General features: G+C 44.7%; 1 protein-coding gene across 9 annotated transcripts in view; it reads left to right on the top strand.

Annotated features, from left to right (window-relative positions):
- The window catches only part of LOC310705075 (disintegrin and metalloproteinase domain-containing protein 21-like), a 43,237-nt gene extending 26,871 nt beyond the window's left edge, over nt 1-16,366 (top strand). For 6 of the 9 annotated variants that reach the window (XM_083499423.1, XM_083499429.1, XM_083499422.1 and 3 more), the window contains 11 exons: nt 2,632-2,706; nt 4,261-4,329; nt 4,707-4,796; nt 7,843-8,035; nt 9,564-9,669; nt 11,231-11,414; nt 12,226-12,303; nt 13,130-13,241; nt 13,451-13,550; nt 13,686-13,728; nt 16,124-16,366. In XM_083499423.1, the coding sequence (XP_083355549.1) occupies nt 2,632-2,706; nt 4,261-4,329; nt 4,707-4,796; nt 7,843-8,035; nt 9,564-9,669; nt 11,231-11,414; nt 12,226-12,303; nt 13,130-13,241; nt 13,451-13,550; nt 13,686-13,728; nt 16,124-16,213 (1,140 nt within the window). In that variant the 3' untranslated portion in view covers nt 16,214-16,366. Of the gene's footprint in view, nt 1-2,631; nt 2,707-4,260; nt 4,330-4,706; nt 4,797-7,842; nt 8,036-9,563; nt 9,691-11,230; nt 11,415-12,225; nt 12,304-13,129; nt 13,242-13,450; nt 13,551-13,685; nt 13,734-16,123 lie in introns of those variants that run through there. The other 3 variants (XR_014525173.1, XM_083499425.1, XM_083499428.1) reach the window with 3 other exon arrangements.
- The last annotated feature ends 323 nt before the right edge of the window (nt 16,367-16,689 follow it).

The following is a 16,689-nucleotide window of genomic DNA, read 5'->3' as shown; positions in this document are numbered from 1 at the left end:
AAGTCGGCTTTCTTAAAGTCAAGAAATTGAGTCCTAGTATGCTTGGCTGCTCCTTTCCGCTGTATAGTAAACTTCAGAAGAGCATGATCACTCGCGCCTAATGATCCTTCCACATCTACCCCACTAACCAGGTCATCAACATTGGTTAGGACCAGATCTAAAATGGCTGTTCCTCTTGTTGCTTCTCCCACTTTCTGGACAATGAAGTTGTCTGCAAGGCCAGTGAGGAATCTGTTTGACCTTATGCTCTTGGCTGAGTTTGACATCCAACAAATATCCGGGTAATTGAAGTCCCCCATTACTACTATCTCCCTTCCTTTTGCATGCTTGGCCATCTGTTCCAGGAAGGCATCGTCTATGTCCTCCGTTTGGCTTGGGGATCTATAGTAAACTCCCACAATGAGATCTCTGTTATTCTTCTCTCCCTTAATTTTGACCCAAATGCTCTCACATTGGCTTTGAGGTTCTAAATCTTGGATCTCTTCACAGGTATACACATCCCTGACATATAACTCCACTCCTCCTTTCTTGTCTGGTCTGTTTCTCTGAAATAGATTGTATCCCCCCATTATTACATTCCAATCGTGCGACTTATCCCACCAGGTTTCAGTGATGCCTATTATGTCATATTTAGTTTGCTGTACCAAGAGCTCAAGCTCATCTTGTTTATTTCCCATGCTTTGCGCATTAGTGTACAGACATTGAAGTCCATTAATCATTCCCCCGTGTCTCTTATTTAAGGATTTTTTCCTCCCATCACTAGGTCTGCGTGCTGTTTGCTCCCTTTGGTCTATGTCATTTGGATGATCATCTTCATCTACTGATAGACTCCTACCTTCAGGAGCACTGTCTCCCTCCCCCACATTAGTCAGTTTAAAGCCCTCCTGATGAGGTTTCTGAGATTTTTGGCAAAAACATTTCTCCCAACCGTTGTGAGGTGCAGCCCATCACTTGCCAGAAGTCCATCTTCAAGAAACTGCAGTCCGTGATCTAAGAATCCAAACCGTTCCTGTTTACACCATTTGCGAAGCCAGCTGTTCACTTCCACGATTTTTCCCTCTCTCCCTGGGCCATGTCGTTCAACTGGGAGGACAGATGAGATGACAATTTGTGCATTTAGTTGCTTCAATTTCCTGCCAAGAGCCTCGTAGTCTCTTTTGATCTTCTGGAGGCTATTGCTTGCAGTGTCATTGGTTCCCACATGAACCAAGAGGAAGGGGTATTCGTCAGTGGGTTTTATGATTCCTTGCAGTCGTTCAGTTACATCTTGGATCTTAGCCCCAGGGAGACAGCACACTTCCCGAGACATCTTGTCAGGCCCACAGATCACTGCTTCTGTTCCCCTCAGTAGGGAATCCCCTATCACCACTACACGCCTCCTCTTAGGTTTGGTCGGGGTTCTTCCGTGAGCTGTCCGTTCCAAGGTCGCCTGCACATTCCCTAATGACTGACTTTGCTGCTCGTCTTCATATACCTGATCAACTGTAATGAGGGAGAGATCCTCAAATGGAGTCTGCTCTTCGTCTTCCATGCTAGGGGAGAGGACCTCAAAGCGATTGTGTATTTCCAAACAATCAGAGCGAACCCTGGGCCTCCTACTTCTTTGAGTCACGTTTCTCCATATATCTGGCTCCTGTGTTGGTGAATTAGCCTCCTTCTCAGGGGAGTCCCCTGTCTCCTCCTTGGTGGAGACGGTGTGCTCTGTTGCTTCCAAGAAGAGCTCTAGCTCTCTAATTCTTTGGAGCGTAGTTACACGTTCCTCCAGTTGCTGGATTTTGTCTTTTAAGAGGGCAATCAACATGCAATTGCTGCAGGTAAAGCTGCCTGCAACCTTTGGCAAGATGGCAAACATTGCGCAGGAACTGCAGGCGACTGCAGCTGTTCCCTCCCCCTCCATCCTGAGAACGTGTCGCTGGGGGTGGCTACAGCGGTCCTCCATCATAAAAAGCGTGAAGACAGGACAAATAACTCCCCCCACAAGAAAAAAAAACCTAGGTCTCCCCCAAAAAACGTTTGAGACTAGCTCCCCTAAATCTAAAAGATGGATCAAACTTTTTTGCTCCTTCTTCAACTGATGCCCTGCTAGGTCATGCCCAGCTCCCTTAGCCGTTCCTCATAAGGCATCGTTTCCAGGCCTTTGACCATTTTGGTTGCCCTCCTCTGGACACATTCCAGTTTGTCAGTGTCCTTCTTGAACTGTGGTACCCAGAACTGGACACAGTACTCCAGGTGAGGTCTGACCAGAGCAGAATACAGTGGCACTATTACTTCCCTTGATCTAGATGCTATACTCCTATTGATGCAGCCCAGAATTGCATTGGCTTTTTTAGCTGCCGCTAAACTTAGCTTTGCCTTTAATGATCTTGCTTGGAAGATTAAAAGCATTGCACTTGCCTCAGAAGTTGCCTCACACAAGTTAATGAAAATTGTAGTAATGGCTTTACAATGAATGATAGTTTCTGTATCTTGTAAAGGTTACGTTAATATATTTAAAAGAAAGTGATTTAGTCAGCCAATACATGTTTCAGAGGTTTTGCAATATTTAGATTTATTTAAATTGATTCAGTGGTAGAAGCCAGACAGCAGTGTAAAAGAGTAAATGAAGTAAAGTGTTTTGTAACTCCCTTTTAGTTTTTTAGACAGTGGATGCAAAGATCAGAGAACCAATATTTGTTTGCTGATGACTCACGGTCTAAAGTTATGTATGTAAGTTTTTGGTAAAATATTATTTAAATTATGTCATTTCTTGTCGCACATAATGCTACATTGAATGTTTGCTACTATGTTAACTCATGTAATGTAAATGGCTTTTTGGAAAAAATGTTAAAACAACTTGACAACGTTAATGTTGGGACTCTGTTGCGATCAGGCAAGCCTGGTTAAGAGAGCTATTCCAGCTGTGGTGGGGTGTCATCAGTACCGGAACTTGGATATCCCAGTACTCCACAATGTATTTAATCCTGCCCCAACTGCTCTCTGGGTGCCAGTTAGTTTCCAGCCCCAATTCAAAGTGCTGGTTTTGACCTATAAAGCTTTGAACAGCTACGAACTGCAATACCCCAAGGACTACCTCTCCCCATATGAACAGACTCGAACCCTGAGATCATCCTCAGTCTTGGTCCAGTATAGCTGAAGGAGCGTCTCCACCTCCATCGTTCTGCCCAGACACTGAGGTCCAGCACCGAGGGCCTTCTGGCGGTTCCCTCGCTGTGAGAAGCCAAGTTACAGGGAACCAGGCAGAGGGCCTTCTCAGTAGTGGCACCTACCCTGTGGAACGCCCTCCCACCAGATGTCAAAGAGAACAACAACTACCAAACGTTTAGAAGACATCTGAAGGCAGCCCTGTTTAGGGAAGCTTTTAATGTTTAATAGGTTATTGTATTTTAGTGTTCTGTTGGAAGCCGCCCAGAGTGGCTGGGGAGACCCAGTCAGATGGGCAGGGTATAAATAATGTATTATTATTATTATTATTATTATTATTATTATTATTATTATTAATAATAATAATCCTCTGAGTCCCTTCTTCATGTGCTGCCTCCGAGAGAGGTCTGGAGGGTAGCAACATGAGAACAGGCCTTTTCTGCAGTGGCCCCCCACTTGGGAATGCTCTCCCCAAGGAGGTTCATCTGGTCTCTTCATTATACGCCTTTAGGTGCCACGCAAAAATGTTCCTCTTTAACCAGGCCTTGGGCTGATTAACATCTTATACCCCTTTTAAATGTGTTTGTGGGAAGGGGTGGAGAGGGGGGGTATTGGTTAGTGTGTGTGTGTTTAATTTTTGCAGTTATATTATATACATATTTTGTGTTTTTTATATTGTATTTTTATGTTGTGAACTGCCCTGAGATCTATGGATGAAGGTTGGTATAAAAATTTAATAAATAAAAGAAATGTAAGCTCAATGATACATTGACCCATTTAGTCACATGCTGCTCTCCCCACTATTTCTTCCAATTCGTCTGTTAGCTCTTACAGATTCTTCAGTATAGCCTTTCTTGAATTTTGTTGTGTCGCTTGCGATATGTCAGCCCTCTAGTTTATGGCTGATCCTTTTAAATATCTGTAATCCTTCCTGGTTTTGTGACCTTCCTAAAATTGGTTAATTGCACTGTCTACTCCTTCATTCAATATTTAGCTAAAGAAATGTATCTGCAGTGTCTTGTTTCTATACCATGTAGCATTCGGGAACCAATATGTATTGCTCTGATATTTGAAAGTAGATACTATGAGCCATGCCACAACTCTTTCATTTTTTTATAGGAAGAGGGTGAATCAGGGATCATCAGTTCATTATTGGATAGCAACTTTCCAGAATTCCAAGGGCCCAGTGTAAGTTGTAGATTAATGTTATAATGCTAAGATATGGAATATCTGTATTCCTTAAAACATTTTCCTTTTCCTTACAAGTGCAATGGTGACCAAACACTTTACAATCTCTTGATTAAAATATGGTACGCCTGCTGGGAAGTCAGATAAAATTGCTTTTGGCCGCGATCCCCCAGTTTCTTAACCTCATATAAGCAAAAAGAAAAAGACAAGCCCTTGCCTCAAAAGGAATCTGCAGTTTAAGTTAAGACTGAGGATGGAGGACATCTGGTGGTCAAGGCAGCTTGGCAAATGTAATAAATGAATACACCTGATGGCATAGTTAGTCTAAGAGACTACATTTAAAGTACAATATTGAGAGATAATTCCTTCTTTTGCAGGAATGCCAAAGGAATGGCTGTTGCCAAAAGGACTGTAAATTATCACCAGGCATTGAATGTCTTTATGGACTTTGCTGCGAGAGATGTAAGGTAATATAAAAACAGCATCTTTCAAATAAATGTAATAACTAGGGATGCCCTGAACTCCCCTCCCGCACCCACCCATGGCCAGCCCAATAGATCTTTCTGCACAAAGTGGAGCACCAATTTTTTTTACCCCGTCAGAGTAATGCTACGTCATCATATAGCATTGTTCTTATGGCTTTGGGATGAAGGCATTTATGCCCACCCATCCCACCCCCAGCCAGCCTTGTCAGAGGAATGCTATGCTAACATCTTGTGCTGTATCCCAGTTCCTGTTCAGGAGCTGGCTGCACTCCATGCGCTGTACTCCCACCAGACCAGAAAGGCCCTGCTTGAGAAGAGGGGAGACGATAGATAAAGCAGCCTGCCACTTACCACCAGTTACTATACCCCCCCCCCAAAGAGCCAGCCTCTACCTTCTTAGGCCTTCCTTTTCCATTACAGTGGTACCTCAGGTTACATATGCTTCAGGTTACATACGCTTCAGGTTGCAGACTCCGCTAACCCAGAAATAGTGCTTCAGGTTAAGGACTTTGCTTCAGGATGAGAACAGAAATCGTGCTCCAGCGGCACGGCGGCAGCAGGAGGCCCCATTAGCTAAAGTGGTGCTTCTGGTTAAGAACAGTTTCAGGTTAAGAACGGACCTCTGAAACGAATTAAGTACCCGAGGTACCACTGTACTCTTTCTGAAGCATATAAGCCATCAATCACCAGGAGGCTAGAGTCTTGCAGCCTCTTTCCACACACGCCCATGGTCTATGGTTACCAGATTTTAAAAAATGAATCCGGGGACGCCTCCCCCCCCCTTTTTTTTTTGAAGCTGAGTAGCAACAGGGAGTCAGTAGTGGGGATGGTGAGGCAAAAGACCCTGGGCCCAAGCACACATGCATATTGTATAAAGGTGCAAAGCCCTGGGCAATGGCCAGCCGCCCGCGACTCCTGAGCCTCCCCTAATAATAATAATAATAATAATAATAATAATAAATTTTATTTATATCCCGCCCTCCCCAGCCGAAGCCGGGCTCAGGGCGGCTAACAACAATCAAATAATCAGTCAAATAGTCACACAATCTAAAAATATTTCATTATAAAAATTAATTAAATCAAATTGATGGCAACCAATTAAGCAAAATTCTGTGCAGGTTGCCAGAGGAGGGAGTCAGGCTGCGCCCTGACCAAAGGCCTGGCGGAACAACTCTGTCTTGCAGGCCCTGCGGAAAGATGTCAAGTCCTGCAGGGCCCTAGTCTCTTGTGACAGAGCATTCCACCAGATTGGAGCCGCAGCCGAGAAGGCCCTGGCTCTAGTTGAGGCCAGCCTAACCTCTCTGAGGCCTGGGACATTGAGGATGTTATTATTTGCAGACCGTATCAGTCAAAACAAAGGGGGAAGGGGGCAGGAGATTGGGGGAGGCTCAGGAGTTACAGGCGCGCGGTGCGCCATTGCCCAGTTTTTTAAAAATTCTGCGCATTTATGTTTCACAGGGTGCAAAAGAAGAGCTTTACACCTTGCCCGGCAGAGAAACTGCACCCCTCCTGGACAATGGTGGGCCGCCTACCCGCAACTCCCGAGCCTCCCCCGATCAGTCAAAACAAAGGGGGCAGGGGGCAGGAGATCTGTACCACTGGAAGTCCCCGGTTCCACTGTGGCAACGGCAGCAGCAGTAAGCAGCTCCTGAAGCCAGCCAAAGCTAACTGCGCTACCAGGCTGGCTCCGGGCTGCTGAGGCTGCCACTGCCACATTTCCCGGGGACAGATTTCCAAATCCGGGGAAGTCTGGTAACCCTACCATAGTCAACATCCAGCCATCCTGGCTGATGACTGGTTAGGCTACTCGTGAGCAAGCAAGCAGTCTAGCAGCAGCTTCACCACATAGTGTCATTCTCAGGTATTGGGGGAGGGGAAGAGAAAATGGTGGCTCTCACCTGTGGCCACTGTGAGGTGCCCCATACCAGGATGGAGAATTTTGCCTTTCCTCAACATGGTCCCCTGACCCACAGAATTTATGAGATGACTTGGCTCCCCTGTCATTGCCCCCCATTTGTCTGAAATTTTATCCCTTTCAAGGAAAAAATTCAGTCATTTTTAGAAAACTCCCAGACCCCTGGCCCCCACATTTCGGCTGTACTTTGAATACATAGAGTACTTCCTAGCTGTCATCTTATTTGGCCACACAATGATCCTGAAGAGTAGAAAGCAATGGTGAATTGCCCCAGGCCACCTAGTGAATGAATGGCTGTTAGGCCTTGAATTCCCATGTCACTATCCACTGTGCCCCATGAGCTCCAAGAGCAATTTATGGCTAAAGCAAGAATTCACTTCAGCTTTGTCTGATTGAATAAGATGGTCTTTGGCTGGGTTTCCCACACAATTTTGCACACAGCATAGTTCCCCTTGACACTTGGGCTTCCAGCAGATTGCAGAATAGGCTTGCGACAGCAGCCAAACCACCAGAAGCTGTGCATTATTGACAGAACCCCGTGCTTCAGCACCAGGGGACATGGGAGTATGTTTTTATTCTGCGGTGAAAGAGGAAATATTGGGAGTCCAGTTTTGCCTATTTGAGGCATTGCAGGAGCTTCTCTGAGCTCAGAAAAAGGACTAAAAATGAGACCTGAGGGTTCATTTACATGGTGCTTTGCGCTCAGACTCACCAAGGCAGATAGAAAATGACATTTATGACAGGGAAGGAAGCATTTGACATTTTTTCCCACCTGCAATTTCCTAGACTTTAAATTCCTCTGTAAGTTGTCCACCCATACACACTGCAGGCGCATATATTTTCAATGCATTTTCAAGGACATGCATGAGTTTTAAACCTCATTGAGGGAGCTGCTTGGGGAAACCAGTGTTATAGCAGAGAAATGGCAGATAAGGAAATAATTTTATTCCCCCACCCCTGCCTGAGTTGCTTTGTCATTGCCAATGCAGCCAACATTGGGACTTTAATTTGCGTATTTTAGCACTGCAAGTAATTTCAGTTTCTGAAGGGAAAACATGACATCCCCTCTGTTGAAGAGTCCGAATGAGAAGCTTCAATTGTTCTTTCCAACAGTTGTTAGAAGAGGGAACAGTGTGCAGAGAAGCTGTTTCCGAGTGTGACCTTCCGGAGTACTGCAATGGGAGCTCTCCTGTTTGCCCGCCAGATGTCCATAAACAAGATGGGATGCCATGTAGCAACAGTAACAGCTGCTTTATGGGGAATTGCATTGACCTCCACAAACACTGCACATCTCTTTTTGGCCAAGGCAAGATTAACCTTCACTTCGGGAAGAAAAGGGAAAATCTGCTTCATTCCTTAACACATGAGTGCCATCTGGGAAGAGGGCTTCGGGAATCTTCTGCTACGTTATATGTCCTGAGTGATTTTTCTCTTTAGCCTTTCCTTAGTGGATGTCAGGTTCTAGGGTTCTCCCAAATTTATCCATGCTGTTGGTTGGGCTAATGAGGAGAGAGTTGACATTCTCCAACCATTTGGGGGTGGGTGGAGCAGAAACGCTCTTTTAAAAGCCTCCATTGAGAAATTGCAGGCCACTTAATGATTAATGCAACTTTGCTGTTGGTTAATATGGGTGGCTGAAAGTAGTGGTGGGCTAAGAGGTTGATTTGAAGGAGCAGGGGGCCAGGCCCACTAATTCCTTCAACAATATTAAAATAGTATTAAATGACACTGAAACTGAATCCACTGTTATCTCAGAATCCCCCACCCTATTAACAAATGCTGAAATGTGGAGGTGTGGGGTTGCCTGAATATTCTCCAGGGAAGAATTGAAAGTCTTCAACAGTTGGGGAGGAACTCAAAAAAGTTTTGTTTTCCAAAAACTGACAATAGAATCATTTCTTGAGAATTTTCAGTCCAGCTTGCTAACAAGTGTTGGTGAGGAAATTCAGTGAGCCAACTTTATGGATACTGAATTTCTAGCTCAGCCAAATTCACAGATTTCTGCTCATTATATGGCCCCAGGTGCAGAAAGCCCAGATGATGTGTAACACACTCATGTGCAGGTTTGCAGTAAACATTTAAATAACAGTTAAGATGAAAATTGAAAGTTGTTAGAAAGAACAGTACAATAAAACATGTCCTACAATTTCTATTTTTTCTGCTTCACAGGGGCATAAGCATTCACGGTGTGGTACATTGTTGTATCTACCCTTCAGTACTGCAGATGGGAGCACATTAAATTTAGCCTGAGTTAATGCTTTCCTAAATTTTGGAATAGTCAACTTGATCAGATGATCATCAAGGAGAGCCCACCCTCTGTCTCTAAAAGTTGTAAAGATAGAAGCTACACTTAATATAATTTTGCAACTCGAAATCTCAGATGCGTTGGCATATGTTTTCTTTGGCTTTTGCATAACTCATAGCAAGAATGGCATTTGGTTTAGTACTTTCTCATTTACTATCTTCTTCCACTGTTACTGAAATGTATCAGTAAGGGTTGGTAAGGGTCGGGGGGCCAGGCCTTCAGGCATGAATAACAGTTTTAACCAGAAATTTAACTTACATATCCAGATCTGAGACTCAGTAGAAATTTGTCTAGTCTCTAATTGTGAAGGTTTGTTGGGCACACATCTTGGAAGGCTGAGAACAGTTCTCAGAAATTTTGTTTGGACAGATTCTGGAGCCTCAAAACTGTTAAATGTACACACTTCTGCTCCAAATAACATTTGTGGCAAGATCTTAACATTAAACACTTAGATAGCCTCTTTTATATGCCTTAATTTAGTTCTTGCCAGTCCTCATTTTTTCACTCCTTCCCCTTCCCCTCTCTGCAGGTGCAAAACAGGCCCCACTGAGTTGTTTCAAGAAAGTGAATATGCGAGGCAACCAGGCTGGCAACTGTGGCAAGGATGGACTAAAATACAGGAAATGTTATGAAGAGTAGGTTATACCTGTGGGCAGGTATCTTATTTTCTTAGATTACTCATTCCATTTTCCATAACATTAAAAACAGTTTAAGACAAATTGCAGTCACAATAGGATGGGCCCAAATGTGTGTGTGTCTGTATCTCCCAAGTGTCAAAGGCCATGGTGAAGATGCTCATCGTCAGCGCATGGCAAAAACTGTATAATGAAGGTGCCAGATGCACCTGTGTGGAGAGGGAATGTTACAGCACAGCGGCTGCCATGGAAAATGCCCTCTTTCAGCCCTACTGCCAGGTTTCTGAAAGCAGTGGAACGATGAAAATGGTCCCTTTGGTATGTCCCTCTCCTGTTATTTTGGGGCTCATCCATGCTTACCTTTCCCCCTGCACTTTCCTGGCTCATGTCTGGGCACTTTTTATTGTCCTGCCAATTTCCCCAAGAAAACCTGCTCTTTAATGCTGAATTGGAACAGACAGCAATTCAGGTTTTCCACGGATTACCGTTTGCACCAAGTCAGTGATAAAGAGTGGGTTTTCACAGGGGAAACGCTGGGTCAAAAAAGTGCTCAGACACAGACCTAGAAAGCCCAGTCCTGTGCCTAGAAATGTGGAGAAAATTTAAGTGTGGATGAGCCCTTAAGTATATGTATTTTCCCTCACAGCCTTTTGCCTCTTCAGCGAGCTGTTATCTCCTCCTTATTGTAAACTGTGCCTCATCTGGATTCTTGGGTGGCCAGAGCAGCTGACACTGAGAATGGAGGAGATATACTTTTAAAACACAACCAGTGTGTGGGATAACAAGCCTCACATAACCAACATGCTTATGTTGAATTAATGCATGGAGGGGTTAAGACCATAGAGTAAACTGCCTGCCAAGCTTAGCTTGCCTTGGCAGGAACTAGGTAATCAGACATATTGTTTTCTGCCAATCTACCTGAGAAGCTCAGTGTGAGAGGGGGTCAGACCTCATGACTCTCACAAGTCACTGTTGAGTTCCCATACCAATAATTTAGGAACTTTCACCAAGTAACTATGCCAAGTTTTACTGCCTGTGCAACTTTTCTGACTTCTTCATGGAAAAGCACATGAACCTGACCTTGGAAGAGTTTGTAAGTACTGTAAATCATTTTTAACTTAACAAATGTGTGGTCTTTTTCTATGCTAGGAGTGGGAAACTTCGGAATGAACTCGGAAGGGCATTTTTTAAAGGTCTGGCTCTAACAGCCTATATTTCCACAGTTTACTTTGCTGCATATTTTGCGATTTTGAATCTCTGCTGGGGTTCTCTCACCAAAAGTATTTGCCTCAGACTTGAATCTTAGCATCCAGGAATTCTTCTTTTCTACCTTTATTTTTGATTCTGCTCCAACATGATTCTCATTTAAAACACATGACTCCCCCCAAAGAATTCTGCAAACTGTCATTAAGGGTCCTGGGAACTGTAGCTCTGTGAAGGGGAAGCAAAGGTTCCCCTAATTCTTTTGGGGAAGTCATGTACTTTAAATGTGCATCCATTGTGCTTTAAATGTCTGGTATGGATCTGCCCAAACATTTCTCCTTCCTCGCTTTTCTTTCAGAGATGTTCTTTGTGGAAGGCTCCAGTGCACTCACGTTAATAAAATTCCCAAAATGTTAACAGGACAAAGTGTAGTTCAGACTCCAGTGGAGGGTACGTTCTGCTGGGGTTTTGAACGTCATATTGGCCAGCATGTTTATGATCTTGGAGCAGTGAGAGATGGAACAACCTGTGGAACTGACAAGGTAGCTTTGGCTGGATCCCTCGCTTGGCTCTGATTTCTCAAATTCTAACTTGGGATGGGGTGGCAATTTGCTTTGCTAGGGAGTACAGTCTTCTCCGAATCTGTTTTCCTGGTTTTTATTTATTTATTTATTAATTGACTGATCTGGCAAGTCATTTGGCTGGCCTTTGGCAGCAGCACTATCTGCCTAGTTAAGAGTGTGTACAGAGCGGCATGCCCAATTTGAGCAGTGAGCCCACTATGGAAGTGCAAGTCCCCACATTTTAGGCATGTATACATTCTTCTCTTCCAGTCTTAGGTCGGGGAAAACCTGTTCTTCTGTGCTGATTGGCTACCACTCATTTTAGTCATCAGACCACTTTCTCCTTTCTTAGGGCAGGACGATACACATTGCTGACTAGCTGGTCCTTAGCTCAATCAGGCAGCTTCCGCTCTGCTTCTCAGAGCAGTTATCAAAAAATGAAAATGAACAGTCTAAAAGCAATAATAAAAAATAAAGCACAGAACAAATGTTCAAGCAGTTGGCTATGCAAGGAGCTTTAAAAAAAATAGCCACACAAGTGGATAGGTCACCTGAAACAAGGTTGTGGGGCGATGCTGGATCTGGAGCCTTTACCTGTGTCATCAATGAAGGAAAGAGTGGGGGAAGCACAGCTCTCTCTGCAGGAGAACCCACACCTCCTGTTTCAAGGTCTGCTCGTGCACAGCCCAGGAGTATTCACCAGGAGTCTTGGCTTCCAAACTGTCAGAATCCAAGCTTTTCGGCTGCCAGTGCACTATATAAAATTAACATTTCATACATCCCTTTCCAGATATGCATGAACAGATCTTGTGTTGACCGGGCCGTGTTGAATTATGACTGCGATTTTTCAAAATGTAGCAACAGAGGGGTAAGTAGTAAAAAAAGCAGAAAATATGCCATCCCTTGAGAGCTGCTCAGGTTAATGTTGAACCCACACTTGATCTGTGGAAAGAGGCGAGAACCTCAGTGTTTGACATGATCACCCTTGGGTGTGGTGTATAACATGGGCTCCTTGCTGTGAAGTGCTTAGGTAGGTGGCTAGAGTGATGGTGGGGAAAGGCATCTGACCATGGGTTAGAGCATGGGTAGGCAAACTAAGGCCCGGGGGCTGGATCTCGCCCAATTGCCCTCTCAATCCAGCCCACGGATGGTCCAGGAATCAGTGTGTTTTTACATGAGTAGAATGTGTGCTTTTATTTAAAATGCATCTCTGGGTTATTTGTGGGGCATAAGAATTCGTTCATTTTTTTCTTCAAAATATTGTCCAGCCCTCCACAAGGTCTGAGGGACGGTGGACCGGCACTCTGCTGGGAAAGTTTGCTGACCCCTGGGTTAGAGCCCATTTTAAAGCCTATTGTGTTGTGATGAGGGTAACAAAAGAGTTGTTTTCAGTACTGCTGCAGGCAGAGTTGTTGGTGGTAGAGGGCTTGTTGCAATCTGGAACCCAGGACACCAAGAGGGAGCCCGTAGCAACTTCCTATGAAGCATTTGAAAAAAAAACCACAAAAAAAACACGTTGACAAGAACATTCCTTTTACAACAGTCTTTTCTTTTGTTTTGTTTTTTTACATCTTCTGGCTTTGCCAGTGGCAAACTTGCACTTGCCATCCTTTCGGAAGTTCTTGTTTGAATACAATATTAGCCAAGTAGGTTATATGTGCCAGTTGCTGCTTGACACCCTTTGTGTTTTCCAGGTGTGCAACAGCAAGAGAAACTGCCATTGTTCCTATGGATGGGCCCCTCCTTTCTGCTCCGGCAGAGGGTTCGGTGGGAGCATTGACAGTGGGCCGCCTCCAAGTAATGTGAGTAAGTATCCATTGGGTTTGGTACTTTGGCCTCTTCGCTTTCAAGGGGCTTGCCTAGATCCAGTCACTAAAGGGCATTCTTGCCTATGCTTCAGCTATTGATCCCCCAGCTCTGCAGATTATTTCAGGACATGACAAAAGCTGGAAGTCGCGACTGCTTGCAGGTCTGAACGTATAAAATGCTTTGTTCTTTCTCATTTTTGCCTGCAGTGGCTACCAGTCTTGTCGTTGTGACGGGCACCCTGGCTGCGTTGCTGTTCCTTGCTCTGGGTTTTGTTGCCACACTTAAGAGAATGCAGTTGGGGGCTTGGTAAGTAAATGTTTCCTTCATGATAAGGCTGCCTGTGACAATGTTGTTATATCTCAAGACAGCTGTTCATTGTTTTGCTGCAATGCTGGAACGATATTGAAGGGCTACTAACTTCTCTGTGGTTTTCATCAATAGGTTTGCTAGAGTGATCTGGAAAAGAATAGGATCAGGAGATACAGTAAGTTACTGAAAGCTCTTTTCTGGGAGGTCCAAAAGACCTACAAATCCAGATTCTTATTACTGACCACAGAGGAGGAAGTCTGTGAATGTCGATGATCCACCAAGATTTCAAATATTTCCTTTAGAACATTGTCCTGCAAAACATAGATCTTAAGGTCAAATTTGTTCTCTTTCAAACATTCTGTATCCGTTCCACTTACCTTTGCCAGACTTTAATTTTTGGAATAAAACAAAGTCCTGATCTAGGTACCTGTACCTGGGCTTCCTGTACCTCATCTTGCAGATTTATGCTTCATGATTGAAAAATAGTTAACATCGTTGTTTCACTATCATCACAATGAGATATATGGCCTTTAATGCTGCTCCCTTTAGACCCAAGTTACAGAAAGATAATTTTAACCTACCCTTAGGGATGCTTGCAAAATTTCTCTCATCCAGATTTCTTCCTGGATTTTGGAGCTGAGAATGAATTTACCAAACTGGAACCAATGCACTCAGAATTCTCCATTGTTCAGTTTTTAATACTCCCCCCCCCCCAAATTAAGCACAGAGACCATCTATGTACTCATGGTGGTCTGAATTTCTCTCTGCATTTTAACTGGACCCCATTGAAAACAAAGAAGAAATTTTAGCACACAAGCAAACCCAAAAGGAGCAAAAAAGGGACAAAGCAAAACAAATCAGGGTAAACACATCTGGCTGTCCCTAACTTAAACAACTTTCCAACAGCTTAAGTCTGGCATGGATACCCTCTGGCCAAATCATTTCTCCTAGTGTAATGCACAAACATTCAAAACACTGAAGAGCAAGGAAGGACACGTTTGTCTTAATTCCATCTGCAGACTGGCTTGTTCACATTCCAAACCACCTATGTGCTAGATCTTTAGTTCTTTTTAAACTGTCCAGTTTCTTTACACCATCCTATAGGTCAGGGCAGTCCAACATGCGACCAAGGATTTTTGGCAGCCCTTGGAAACATTTGATACACAACCCCAACAGTCCTTGTGCTGCCTTCCCAAAACCAGGTGAGCAAGGTGCTGAGCTTTGGGAAGGAGGTGTGAGCCTCTGACAGGATCCTAGAGTCCTCCATTTACCTTCCCAAAGCCTAATAACTTGATATCCCCGCTTTATCACTACCCGAAGGTGTCTCAAAGCGGCTCATGTTCTCCTTTCCCTTCCTCCTCCACAACAAACACTCTGTGAGGTGAGTGGGACTGAGAGACTTCAGAGAAGTGTGACTGGCCCAAGGTCTCCCAGCAGCTGCATGTGGAGGAGCGGAGAGGCGAACCCGGTTCACCAGGTTATGAGTCCACTGCTCTTAACCACTACACCACACTGGCTCAGGGACGCGGACTTATAAAAAATATAGGGGGGGGGGCCGGGAAAGCTCATGAATAATAAATAAGCTCATGAATATGCAAATAAAGTGGCGCCGCCTCCTCGTGATCGAATAGGGGAGAGCGTGCTGCGCCTATTAATCAGCTCCAAAGGAAATTGGGTGGAGCTTTTGCTCGGGAGGGAGGGCAGGAGGCATGCAGCCCGCCCCTCCCTGTGCATTTTGGGCTGGGGGAGGGGCGGCGATGGCGCTCTGCTGGAGGGGCGCCGGAGATTATTGGGGGGGCGGAGCCCCCCCAAACGAATTTTTGAGGGGGCTCGGGCCCCCTCAAGCCCCATGGAGTCGGCGCCTATGCACTGGCTCTTTCCCAGCTTTGGGAAGAAGTGGGAGGGCTCTAGGACCTTGCCAGAGCCTTGCCCCAAAGCCTAGAACCTCAATTAGCCATTTTTGGGAAGGCATCATGAGGGCTCAGGAAGGGCTCAAATTTTGGCCTTGTGCAACCCATGGGATCTATGTCAAAGGCCTCTTGCAGCCCACTTGGTATGAAAGGTTGGACTGCCCTGCTGTAAGTCTCTCTCTCTCTCACACACACACACACACACATAACCATACACACACTCTGATGGGACTAGAAGCAGTGCCTCTTTAACAAGGGAAAGCCTCTGAACTCAGCAGCAGTCACCTGCTCTTTCAAATAGGAAACAAACACCTTTGTTTCCTGTACAATGTTGCAGGGAGCAGCACTAAGTCATCACATAGTAACATTCTTGCACCATCCTTAAAAGAGATTTTTAACTCAATAGTAGCCAGCTGCTGAGTGCAGCGAGTTATATGGGGTGGGGGTGGGGAGACAGTGATGATTCAGCCAACCTGTCTAATAGCGAGTACCCTCACATCCCAAACTTTTTACAACCATTGTGAGAGTTCTGTAAGAGTGGCAGAAATTCTCCACCCACCTTCTCTGGAAAATGCCCTATAAATTCACCTCATCACTGTCCCAGCTGAGACATTTTGTGAGCCAAATGGGATATAGTAACCCTCATTTCTTATCTTTTAGGGATCGCAAGCAAGCCTCGGGTCAGAATGTAGCATGTCACTGAAAAGCCGAGAGTCGGACATAACAACTGAAACTAGACTGTGCTGCTAGACAGAAGGAAATAACAGGTGCTCCCAAGAGAGATGTATTGTGTCTCATCAATTTCCTCAGTGTTGTTTGGCCTGCTTGAATCTTGTTGTTGAATCTTTCTGTTTTTTGCCTTCCCACACTTCAAATAAAATGAGCTCTCTCTTGAACATTGCACATTATGTGCCATTTATGTGGTCTGTTCTGCATGTGTATACGGTGGTACCTCGGGTTACAGACACTTCAAGTTACAGACTCTTCTAACCCAGAAATTGTACCTCGGGTTAAGAACTTTGCTTCTGTTAACGGAGAAATCTGAGGGCTCCCTTGGACAAAAAACAACAACAAGGACACCAGCCAGGAATACCAGAGCAAAACAGCAGCCAGTAGGCTTGGTCTTTATTGAAGACTGTTGCGACAGGACTCCCACCTGCCACAAGGTGGAACAAGATGGAAGCCCCGAACAAAAGAGAACCCAACTTTTATTAGCTACTAATTTC

This window comes from Podarcis liolepis (assembly GCF_965112155.1).
Source record: "Podarcis liolepis genome assembly, chromosome: 4".
Lineage (NCBI taxonomy): Eukaryota > Metazoa > Chordata > Lepidosauria > Squamata > Lacertidae > Podarcis > Podarcis liolepis.
Note: the sequence above shows the minus strand (reverse complement) of the source record. Positions and strands in the feature narration are given on the sequence as shown.